General features: G+C 60.0%; 2 protein-coding genes across 3 annotated transcripts in view; both read right to left on the bottom strand.

Moving 5' to 3' along the window:
* Window positions 1-2,985, bottom strand: part of C1QB (complement C1q B chain) — a 5,400-nt gene extending 2,415 nt beyond the window's left edge. The window contains exons 1-2 of one of the 2 annotated variants that reach the window (XM_021712123.1): window positions 2,919-2,985; window positions 1,760-1,841 (exon numbers count right to left, since the gene is read on the bottom strand). The gene's annotated coding sequence lies outside the window, so the exon portion shown is untranslated. The remainder of the gene's footprint in view (window positions 1-1,759; window positions 1,842-2,918) is intronic. The other variant, XM_021712124.1, reaches the window with a different exon arrangement.
* A 4,014-nt stretch (window positions 2,986-6,999) lies between these two features.
* On the bottom strand, window positions 7,000-9,837 carry C1QC (complement C1q C chain). The gene is made up of 3 exons (XM_021712125.1): window positions 9,752-9,837; window positions 9,331-9,512; window positions 7,000-7,803 (listed from the first exon to the last, which is right to left on the bottom strand). The coding sequence occupies exons 2-3, from the start codon at window positions 9,509-9,511 to the stop codon at window positions 7,247-7,249; spliced, it is 738 nt and encodes a 245-aa protein (XP_021567800.1). The 5' UTR covers window position 9,512; window positions 9,752-9,837; the 3' UTR covers window positions 7,000-7,246.
* Window positions 9,838-11,539: the final 1,702 nt, after the last annotated feature.

The following is an 11,539-nucleotide window of genomic DNA, read 5'->3' on the forward strand; positions in this document are numbered from 1 at the left end:
CCCTCGATCTCTCCTTCCACCCCTCCCTCCATCCGTCCCTCCCTCCCTCCCTCCACTGCTTCCCCCCACGTGTTCACCGATGGTCTCCTCTCCACTAAACCCAGTACTGGGTGCTGGGGAGTCAGTGATGGACAAGACAGATGTGGTCCTGCCATCGCCTGTATCAGCACTTCCTTTTTATGGCTGAATAACATATGTGATATTATAAAATATGTATTTGGTCCTGGCATGCAACTCCTAAGAGCCTGAGAAATACCAAAGTGCTGTCTTTTGGTAGGCTAATGACTGACTGAAGGCGGGCAGCCCCTGGGAAGGGGAGGGTGACCAGGACAGGATTAGAGGATTGGGACTTTCGGCTCCAATCTTCAGCCTCTGGGACGAGGAGATGAGCTGATGGCAAAGTTAACCACCAGTGGCCGATGGCTTCATGGCTACCTCATGAAGTCTCCGTAAGAACCCAGGAGGTGGGAGGATTGCCTGAGCCCAGGAGTTTGAGACCAGCCTGGGCCACATAGCGAGACCACATCCTTCATGACCCATCAGGCCACAGAGGCTGAGCTGTTTTCTGCTCCTAAAACGGGAGAGCCGCGAGGTCTCTGCCCACCTCCCCAGGAAGCCGTGGGGGGCCCAGGTGAGGTCTGGATGCGAAGGACTCAGGATGCTCTGAGCTCCTGCCCGGATTGTTGCTCTGCTACTCTTGCTGCTGTTGGTGGATCCCCACGACACCCGGAAACATGGGTTGTGATGAATTTCCCACCGTCACAGGAGGAAACTGAGGCTCAAAAGCTAGAAAGCAACCTACCTGAAGTCACCAAGTGAGTTAGTTAGTGGCAGGGCTGTGGCCAAACCCCTGCCCTTCCTGCCTCATGCTGGCTGCACCAACATGGAATTGGGCGCAGGCAGAGGGCTCCCCGGACCATAAAACCTGCTGGCATTTGACCTGTGTGCCCTGAAGACTCAACCTCACCCCCGCCTAGTCCTGATCGAGTCATCACTCAAGCCCCGAGTGATGCCGCCGTGTGCCAGGTGCCCAGAAGAGGGAAACCCTGAGATGACTGTGACCAGGATCTGCTGGTGACGGGGTCAACTCTGTCACCTGAAGAGAGGGCCTCAGGGGAATGGTCCCACTGATCTGAACAAGCCTCATTCCTCACTCTTGCTAGGTGTTACAAAATAGCAACTTGGCGACTTAAACAAGTTGGACACTTAGCAGGGGCCATGATCGGGGCCAAACATTCCACATGCTACGAGCTCCTTTAATTTGATTCTCACAACAGTTCCCCAAGAATTCACGGGTGCCTTCTTGTGTCCAGGTGAGGAAACTGGGATCAGAGAGGGCAAACGCCTCTGTAAGGGTCAAACCCACTTCCCCTGGAGCTTAAAACTCAGTGTTAAGAGCCACTGTGCCTGGGTGTTAAAACATAGGCTTTGGAGCCACACAGCCTGATAAAAGAACTAAGACACAGGGCGCACTGGAAGTACCGGGGGGCACGTGGCCAGTGCCCGGTGAAGGTGGTTTTTGTCATTGTGACCGTTGTTGCTGTGTAGGCAGCAAACATTCACCTGGTGGCGGGACCCCAGTGCCACAAGGACAGCTGCTCGGCCAGGTTCCAGCCAGGCCTCTGCCACCTCTCGGTTAAGGGGCTTGCTTGGGAGAGTCACTCCGCCTCCCTGGCCCCAGCTTCCCCTTCTGTGAAATGGGGGCGATGCCACTCTCTCCCTCCGTGGGTGGTGTGAGGACAGATGTGTTACAACTCACCGCAGAGCCTGGCAGGTCAGAAGTGCTTGGTCAGTGCCCTCTACTGTGTTGATGTCACCGTCATCCAGGAATTCCTGAGATTCTGGACAGGAGGGAAAAGGGGCTGAGTTAGGAGGTCCTTGAGGAGATAGGGCCTGGGGGTAGGGCTCTCCCAGGGTGGAAGGCTGTGACACGCTGCTTGGGGGTGGGGAGCTGGGTCCTGATGGAACTCAGGCCTCTTGGGGAAGCGGGAGGTGGCGGGGAGTGGGAAGATGTGAGCTCTAGCCTGTGTCAGAGGCTGTTCAGTCTCAGACTCGGGGCAGGACTTGAAACTCATCTGGCCTGACTGTGGCCCACCTTCGCCAGCCCATCATCATCATTAGCCCCGTCTCTCCTCTTCCACCCCCAACCTCTGACCTTTCCCTCTCCTTCAGCCCCGATAGCCCCTTCTCCCCCATCTGGAGTCAGGCCAACTGGACTTTGACCTCCCCCTCTGCTGCTACCCGGCTGTGTGACCAGGCAAGTGCCTGAGCCTCTCTAAGCCTCTTGGCCATGCTGGTTTCAGCCTGACAGGACTGGCGGGAGGATGAACTGGGATGGCCCCAGACTGAAAAAGGTCTCTGGCATGGTGCCTCGACCCCCTCCCCGGCCACACAAACATCGCCGTGTTCACTCAGTCCTCACTGCTCACCACAGCCACACCAGCACAGCAAATTAATTCCTTGGAAGGGTCACACTGCTTCTCTTCCGACCGTGAGGACATCAGAGAAGCAAGGTGTTGGGCGGTGCTGGGCTGGACTCTGATCCCACCTGGCCTCTGTGTGCGGACATCTTCTGAGCCAGGGAGAGCACTTAGCTCTCGGGATCTTAGTCTTCTGTGGGGCCTGTAGCCCCCAGGAGGCTCGCCCAGGATGAGTAGCAAATCAGAGGCAGAAGCCAGGCTTAGCCCAGTCTCTGCGACCCCCAAGCCCTTTGCCCCGGGATCCCATTTTTGGCTTGACTGTCTGCCCATACCCTGGGCCCTAGGTAGCGGCAGACCCTCCCCCCCAGTTCACCCTCAGATCCTGATCCCATGGGTCTGGAACTGGGCCCAACTGCCTGCATTGTTAAGCACCCTAGCACACTTAGGGAATCACCATCCTCTGCCATGCTGGCCCTGCCAACCAGGCCCTGACCTCACCTGGGAAGCTGGTGTCCGGTGGCGCCGCTGGGCCAGCAGCAGTGAGGCCAGGAGCCTGGGGCCTGCTGCCCTGGGTCCAAAGCAGAAGTTCCCTTCCGCAGAGGCGGGAGGGCTTCCCGCTGACGATCCCCTCCCCTGGTCAAGCAGCTGACCATCTCCCCGTCCCCCGCCGCCCCCCTTGCTGTCCACAGGCAGTTTCAGGTCCCATTTCTGCCGCCCAGATGGGTTTACTGTAAATGGGATGGGCGGGTGGCGAGATTGGTTTTGCCGACTCAGCAGCTGTGGGGCGAACAGGCGGTCCCAGGGTGTCCACAGCCGACGGCTGGCCCGCCCAGGCCCCCAGACCTCGTGATCCTCCACAGGGAAGAGGTGACAGTATGGCTGGCCTGGTGCCGAGCGCTGGGCGAGACTCAGAGACCTTGATGCATATTTCGGCTCTGCCAGATGTTCTCAGCCAAGGGACTCCAGGGGAGCCCAGTCTCCTCAGCTCTATGCTGGGACCATGGCGACACCTGCTCTACAGACTGTGGGGACTGACGGGGGAGAAGGGCTGTGGGGCATATGCTGTGGAGTGCCGTGCACATGCTGACTGCTAATACCACTTCATGTCCAGACTTCCCCATTCCAGGCCCGTGTCTTCCGTTCCCTCCCCATTCTGTTCCCCTGCTCTTTCCCTGTTCTCAGAAAATAATCTCATGGTGACTTTCCAGATTGCTCATTATTTATTCATGCCCCTCTGGCCAGGCTTGATGCTGACGACGGTAATAGGCCCAGGCAGGGCCCTGTTGCTTCTTGTCAATGGTAAAATCACACCAAGTTAGGGCTGGAGGGGGCTGTGGTCACTTGGTCCTCACCCCCTTTGTATATATGGGGAAATTGAGGCCCAGAGTGGGGCATCACCATTTAACAGATCTTTAGTGTTGGCCTCTCTGTGCTGGGCCCTGGAGAGAGAGCCCTGTGCCCGCGGGGCTGCCCCTCAGCTGCGGGAGTGGGTGTGAACCACGTGGAAATGTGTGGCACAAGGCATCATTGCTCCTGTGATAAATGTCACAAGAAAGAAGTGACTGTGAAGCCATGGTCCAAGTAGGGGTGGATGCAGGACTGGAAGTCACCCCTGGGATGCCAGCCTCTCCCCACAGCTGCGTCTGGGGCAGCATGATGTCCTCTCGGGGGGGCCCCGGCAGGCACCAGGCCCAGTGGACCCCTCTTGACATCCGTGCTTGAACCTAGAAGAGTGCTGGGCCTGCAGGTCCTATCGGCGAAGATTTAGTGTGAACTGCAGTGGGTGATGGGGACAAGAGTGATGAAACCAAGAGGTCTCCGGGCTTGGCTGACTATGGACCTAGGGACTCTGGTCGGGAAAGGGGGAGAAAGCAGGGGATTCTGGGGGGAGGGCAAGAGTGGGCTGCAGGTGCAGGATCTGCCGAGTGTTTCCGAGGTCACTTGGACCTCACACTCCTTGGTGGCTGATGGCAGTGGGGAAAGATGGCCTTGAACCTGCGACGGAGGCAGTGAGACTGACAGCAGGAAAGCAGCAGGGGCTAAGAGCATGGACTTTGGAGTCGGCCACCCCCAAGTTGGAACCCGGCTCTGCCTCTTTCCAACGCTGTGGCCTCAGGTGCATGCACCATCCTCAGTTTCCCTGTATGTCAGTGGGAGGTGTGGACACCTACCTCCAGGGCTGCTGTCGGAGCAGGAAGGTGACCTGCTGAGCGCCCAGCCTTGCTAGGCACTCCCAAACAAAGGAACCATGTTACATACATGAAGGGACAGTGGGTTCTTGGAGCCTGGGAGCAAAGGAGGCTCGCCTGGGCTGGGGGAGGCTTAGGCTTGGGTCAGAAGCCGAGGGGTCCTTGGACCGTATCCCTGGAGCGGGTGCCAACTGGTCTCTGTGCCCACGGCATTTTGGACTTGCATCCCTGATAGAGAGGGTTCGATCCCTGCAAAAAGTGGATAAAGAAACCCAAACCCCTGGCCTTCCCAAGGTCTGGATGGGATTCCCTGCAGCTTGGGGTGTCTTGTTGGCCCTACCCCACACCTCACCCCTCCCAACCTCCTCGGTCAAAACCTGGCACCCCCTCCCCTGGCACGGCAGACAAGCCGGTTTCCAAAGGCCTGGCTCCCCCGCGAGAGAGCAGCGTGGAAGCGATTATGGAAAGTAACGCGGTACAGGACTGTCGTATCCAAGTACAGGCTTCTGATCTGACACCACGGCCTCCATAGACGGAGTATTGATTTCCTAAACCAAAGAGGCGTGAGGAGAAGGATGTAGCATTCACGGTGCTGCCAGGCGGCCTGCTATGCGGTGGCCGAGGGGGCCCGGGCGGCTCCGGGCTTGGGGGTCTGGCAGGTTCCTTAGTCTGTGCCTCCTGCCCTCCCTGTGTGAGTGCGTGTGAGTGCGTGTGTGTGTGTGTGTGTGTGTGTGTGTGTGTGTGTGTGTGTCTTCTCTCCCTCCTTCCTATTCAATGCGCCTCTTATGTCCCCCGCAAGTGCCAGGCGTGTGTGAAGGACCCTGTCCAGGCCACACACCGTTCCACAGGGAGGCTGACACACAGGTAAATAACTAACTGCACATGGGTGGGTGGTGGACCGTATGCAGTAGCTATCCTTGCAAACTGTCCCCTCGCCCCGTCTTCCCCAAACCTTTGTAAGACAGCCTTGGGTCCAGAAATCTGGTTTTGTTAGTGTGTGTGTGTGTGTGTGTGTGTGTGTGTGTGTGTGTGTGTGTGTTTGATCTTAAACACATCTGTGGTAAATGTTTTTCACCACCAGATTTGGGAACCTGGGCTCTAAAGTCGTGAATTTGTGTCAAATCTGTGGAGGGCACTGTGGGGAGAATCAGGGAAGGCTTCATGGAGGTAGGCGATGTTTGTGTGACTCCTGACCGTTGAGCGAGTGTTATCCAGTTGGGTGGACAATTGTGTGAGCGGGTCGGGGGCTCCACAGGATGAAGGAACAGCGTGGACAAGGGCAGGGAGGTGTGACACAGCCCCTTTCCCAAACAGGAGCCCACATGGACGAGGTGGCTGCAGAACTCAGGTCTTGCAGCCCATCTCAGTTGGCCGGTGCCTCCACGACTCCGTGGGGGCTTTGTGGAACCAAGCCGTGCTCACGGCTGGGAGGGACCAAGGTCCTCCAGCTTGGGTGAGCCCCGAGTCTCGCTGGGTACTGGGATCCGGGCCTGAGGTCTGTGCAGGAAAGTTACACTTTTCATCTTTTTGCACTTGGAACGCCCAACAGGGGCCTCCATGCTTGCGGACCTCCGCGGACCGTCATCGCAGGTGGGCATCTCTCCCAGCAGGGCAAATGGTGCCGAGTTCCTCACAGGCAGCCACACACCGCCGACCGGTGAGGATCATGCTGGCGGGGTCCAGCCACCAGCAACCTCACGGTCAGCCAGGGAGTGAGTGGGCAGCTGTGGGTGTAGGTGCTCCCCTGAGGTCCCAGAGTCTCCGGGTTTTTCAGGTGCCAGTTCTCTCTCCCACCCCCTTGTGCCTGTGTCAGAGAGCGGTTGAGTATTAAGTGGGTTAATATGTGTGAGGCGCTTAGCACATGCCTGGTGCAAAGCAAGTGCTCATTACGTGTCAGCTATCACAACTTTTTAGACACTCGTGTTTACTCTGCTTTCAGTCACTCACTGACCCGCGTATGCACTCACCAGTCACCCCAAGTCACCCATCCGTTCAGCACAAGTTCACTGCATGCCTGGCCTTTGCCTGCACGGGGCTCCCCTGAGCCCGAACGACCCCCTCCCCCACTGTGGAGGCTGCCCCCGAAACTCAGCACAGGCCTGGGAATTCGAGCTCACCCCCGTTAACCCGCCGCTCGGATACCTTTCATGACAGCAGTGCCTGTCATCCAGACAAGTGACAGCGGCCGACCCCTTGGGGACCTCCAGCGGCCCGTCACCACACCCGAACATCTCTCTCCTACCAGGCCAGAGAGTGTCAAGTGTCTCGACGCTGGCAGCCCAGCTTTACTAAGCACCAGTGGATGCCCCGAGCCCAGAGCCCGCAGACAGCCGTGGCAGATGCACAGTCGAGGCGCAGAGTTCAAGGAATGGGCACTGATGAACAAACCGTGCCTGTGTATGGCTTGAATCATTTATCCGTCTATCTCCCCACCTCTTCCGATACCAGAAAAAAACTAACGACTGCACCAGGAAGTGTTGGCTAAGTGTCCAAGGAACGGGACAAGCAGTGACTCCCGAAGGAGCTCAGAGGAGGGAGAGAATTCTCGGGTGGGAGGGCAGGGCAGGCTTCCCGGAGGAGTCCATCGGGTGGGGATGTGGGACACGGAGGACGGGGCCGGAGCGCCCCCCGCCCACCCTAGTCGGGGAAGAGCAGGAAGCCGGAGAAGACGCTGTCGGAGCCCTCGGTGCCCACCATGGCGTTGTAGTCGTTGACGGCCAGCCACACCTCGTCACCCACCTGCAGCCGCAGCAGCACGCCGCCCGAGCTGACCTGCTTGTCGTTGGACTTGTGGTCGCAGAAGGTGGTCACCCTGACGCCGTTGTGGAACAGCAGCACGCACAGGTTGGCCGTCTGCGACGTGTGGTAGACAAAGTAGTATAAGCCGGGCACCCTGCAGGTGAACTTGCCGGTGCCGGTGTCATAATCCCCCTGCGGGTTGGTGACCACCGCGTTGAACCTGACCAGGCCGTTGGCCGCCGGGAACTGGGCGGTCTGCCGCATGACCGTGAACACCGACTGGTGCTTCTGCTTGTAGCGGCCCTCTTCGCCGGGTTCCCCCGGCAGGCCCATGGGGCCGGGCACCCCCGGGGTCCCTGCGGGGCCCATGGGGCCGTTCTTCCCAGGATGGCCGGGCGTGCCGGGATCTCCCTTCTGCCCCTTGGGTCCTCGTGTCCCGGGGATGGCTGGGACTCCTGGGGACAGAGCAGGTGGAGAGAAGGTGACGGGCAGGGGGCCGGGAAGAGGGACTGGGGCTCGGTCTTGAGAACCAGCTTCCCATTGGCGGCCTCTCCACCTGGGAGCACTGTGCAGGGAGCAAGGCTCTGGCTGGAGGGGAGCGAGTGTCTCGTCTAGTCTGCTCCCGACAGGCCTGCCCCCACCCTCAGCCAAGGCACAGCCCTGCCTCTCAGCCTCAGTCTCCACATCTGTAATCGAGTGAGCAGAGAGGCCCGAGTGGGGTGGGGTCTCAGAGCGCACCAGCGGCCGAAGCTGACAGCCCGGGGACAGACGACCGGTGGCCACAGGCACCCGCTGTTCGGCCCGTATGGTGTTTTCAGATTTGCACATTAGAGCCCAAAGTTAACAAACCCAGAGCTCGCCTGAAGTCAAGATGCTCAGACCTGCCTGACAAAAGTCAGAAGACAGGTCGGAGGCAGGTTTCCTCGGAAATAGAGCTTCGGTTCAGGCTCCGTTCCCTCGAATCAGCCCTTCAAGGTCTTGGCCTCATTTTGTGTGTCTAATTTCTTTCCCATTTTTATTCTGAAATATTTACAGAGTCACGGAGAGTTGGAAAATAAAAAAGAGCAGAGAGGCCCTAGGAGCCTTCCCCCGGCCCTCCCCAGCAGGGCATCTCCCAGAACCAAAGCATCCTGGCAAGGCCGGGAAACTGACTCACGCTAACACCCAGGGCCCATGTGGACCTCGTGGTTTCCTTGCACGGGTGTGTCATGCTAACGCAGTTTTGTAACATGTGTGGACTTTCATAAGCACCACCACTTCTGCAGCCAGGTGTGTGCCTGTCCTTTGGGACTATTTTTGTTGAAGGGGACCCTGAACATTTATAAGCCCCGGTGTCCCACAAAACCTGCATCCTTCCCCAAGATGAAGCCCCAGGTTGCACCAGCCTCCGGAAGCGTCTGAGCAGAAGTCTCCCCCTCAAGGGGGCTGCACCCTCCAGGGCCCCCAGCCCCACTCAGCCCACTTCAGGCCCGCAACAGCCGGCCTGGTCCAACTTCCCTCATGTTACCAACAGGGAAACCGAGGTCAGAGATTCGCCTCAGTCACCCGGTCTGGTGCGACCCAGTCAGAGTGTCTGATTCTGTTCTGACCCTGATGATCTGAGCCTCTTTGAGATTCTCCTCCCCTTGTCCAAACCATACCCGTCTTGTACGGTCCGACTCCAGCTTCCTCCTCCAGGAAGCCCTCCCTGACCGACCACGCCTGTCAGCCCTTACGTTTCCTTCTCTCCTTGACTTCCATAGGGCTAGGTGTGTGTGCAGACCCGTTTGACAGATGGCTGGTGAATCAGGAGTGTGGGGTCAGGATCCGGTGCCGGGCTGGGGTCACCTCTGGGGGGCCTGAATCCAGGCTCTGAGGACCAGAGGGCCGGACCCACAGCAAGATCCAGACCTTGACCGCTTCCTGCCGTCAAGTGCTGTCCCCCGCCCCCAGGCCAGCCCCACGGACACTCTGCCCTGCCCCCGCCCAGGCCGCAGACCCACCTGGCTCCCCCTTGGGCCCCGGCAGTCCATCGTGCCCATCCTTCCCCGGCGCCCCGGGCAGGCCGGGCATCCCTGGGATCCCGTAGCAGCCGGGGCTGGCCTGGCTCCCCAGGGGCAGCAGCAGCAGGAACAACGGCAGGGCTTGTCCAAGGAGGGGCCGGGAGTGGGGCCCCGGGTCCATCCTGGGGAAGGAGCCGGGGGAGAGCGGGATTGGTCCCTCATCCACACTCCCCAGGGCCCAGCCGCAGCCCTCAGGAGCCCCCTTCTTGCCTCCAGGGGCCCCACTGTGGATGGCGGCGGGGCCCCTTCTGAAGCCCAGCCAGGACCAAGCAGGGAGCGGGGACCCCCTCCCCTCGCCGGCCCCGCTGTCCCTGGCGCCGTGTCTCAGGCAGAGGCAAGGGAAGCTGCCGTCTGCCCTTACCTGGGCAGGGGTCTGGGCCTCGTCTGGGGTGGGTGGTGTGTGGCCTGCTCACAGAGACGGCCTCAGGTCTGCTTCCTCTCCCGGCAGGAGGACACCGTGTCACGGACACAGCGCAGGCTGCCGAGCAGGGCCAGGCGCCCTCCCCACCCCCGTCTCCTTTCCCGTCAGTCTTCCTGACTCGACACTTTCTGTGGGTGCTGAAGCAGGCTGACCACAAGACGCCCCGTCCACACTCGCGCCCCACAGCGACACCTCGTTCACACCCCGCCCCCCGCTCCCGGCCGTCACGGGTGTCTGGATGAGGAAATGCCCTGCCCAGCATCTGGTCAGTGGCGTACGAGATTGTGTGTGTGATTGTGAGTCCGTGTGTGTGTGTGTGAGCGTGTGCGTGAGTGTGTGTCAGAGTGTGAGTGTGTGGGTGTATGAGTGTGTGTGAGTGTGCACGGGAACGTGTGTATATAAAAGTGTGTGTGAGTGTGCATGTGAGTGTGCGAGAGGGAGTGTGTGTATGTGTGTGTATGAGAGTGTGTATGTGTGCATGAGTGTGCGTATGTGAGCGTGTGTGTTTATGTGAGTGTGTGTGTGTCAGAGTGTGCGTGTGTGGGTGTATGAGTGTGTGTGTGTGCATGTGAGCGTGTGTATATAAAAGTGTGTGAGTGTGCATGTGAGAGTGTGCGAGAGGGAGTGTGACTGTGCATGTGTGTATATGAGAGTGTGTGTGTGCATGAGTGTGCGTATGTGTGCGAGTGTGTATGTGAGCATGTGTGTGTTTATGTGTGTGTGTGTGTGTGTGTGTGTGTGTGTGTGACTGTGACCACAAGCCCCTGGGCACAGACATCCCCGGGAGCCGGGCTCAGCCCCCGCAAGGCCCAATGCTGACACTGGGTCCACTCTCCCGTCACAAAATCCCGGGAAGGACACTCTTCCCCCTTCACAGATCAGGAAACTGAGGCTACGGACGTGCACGCGTTGCCCAAAGCCACACACCGGTGGTGTCTTGGGGTACAAAGCCTTCCTCCCACTCCTCTGCCCAGAGGCCCCCAGGAGCAGCCCTCAGACACATTTGTCAAGCGGCAGCTTGTTCCAGAAACGTCCATGTGCTCGTGCCACGGCCACACCCAGAGAAGGCCTCAGGATGGGTCTGCGGCGCTGGGCACAGCCCACTCTGGCTGCAGAGTCCCGGCCTCGGCCCCGCTCCCGGCCGCCCTCCCTCCCCGGCCCCTTCAGCCCCTCCCGGCCCTCTGGGTCTCCGTATTCCCTTCGGGATCCTGGGGCCAGGGTGGGAGCGGGCACCTCTCCCTTTGCCAGGGTCCCTGGCCTCCTCGAATGGTCTCCCCTCGCCTGCCTCCAGGCCCCCCCTGCCTCCGGCCTGAGAGCTCAGAGAGGCCCCCCACCTTCTCCCAGGAGAGTCTAGGGGCGAAGGGGTTGTCAGGCCCCAGGGGCCCCAGCTCAACCCCACACCTGCCTCCCGTGGGACTCGGGAGTGGCTGGGCCCGCCTGAGCCCCGGGCCCTCCCTTGTGACTCCGTGCAGCCCGTGCAGGGCAATGGCCGGGATTCAGGGCAGGACACACACGCCATGGCTCCCAGGGCAGGAGCAGAAGGTCAGAGCCCCGCCTCTGCCTAGCGGGGATCCGGGGGGCTCTGTCTCCCCATCTGGACCTCCCCCTGTGGCACGGGGCTGCAGCGTGCCGGCAAGGTCAAGGCCGCGAAAGCTCTTGGCCCCGGAGTCCCCGGGTGGCGGCCCAGACAGAGGAGAAATGACGGGCACGACGTTACAGGGGAGGGGC

This window comes from Carlito syrichta, unplaced genomic scaffold, assembly GCF_000164805.1.
Source record: "Carlito syrichta isolate Samal-C Ts95f unplaced genomic scaffold, Tarsius_syrichta-2.0.1 Scaffold303101, whole genome shotgun sequence".
Taxonomy (NCBI): domain Eukaryota; kingdom Metazoa; phylum Chordata; class Mammalia; order Primates; family Tarsiidae; genus Carlito; species Carlito syrichta.

Coding starts and splice junctions, on each gene's coding strand:
- C1QC (XM_021712125.1), bottom strand. CDS start 9,511: ATGGACCCGGGGCCCCACTCCCGGCCCCTCCTTGGACAAGCCCTGCCG. Junction 7,804..9,330: donor GGGGCCCAAGGGGGAGCCAG/GTGGGTCTGCGG, acceptor CTCTGTCCCCAG/GAGTCCCAGCCATCCCCGGG.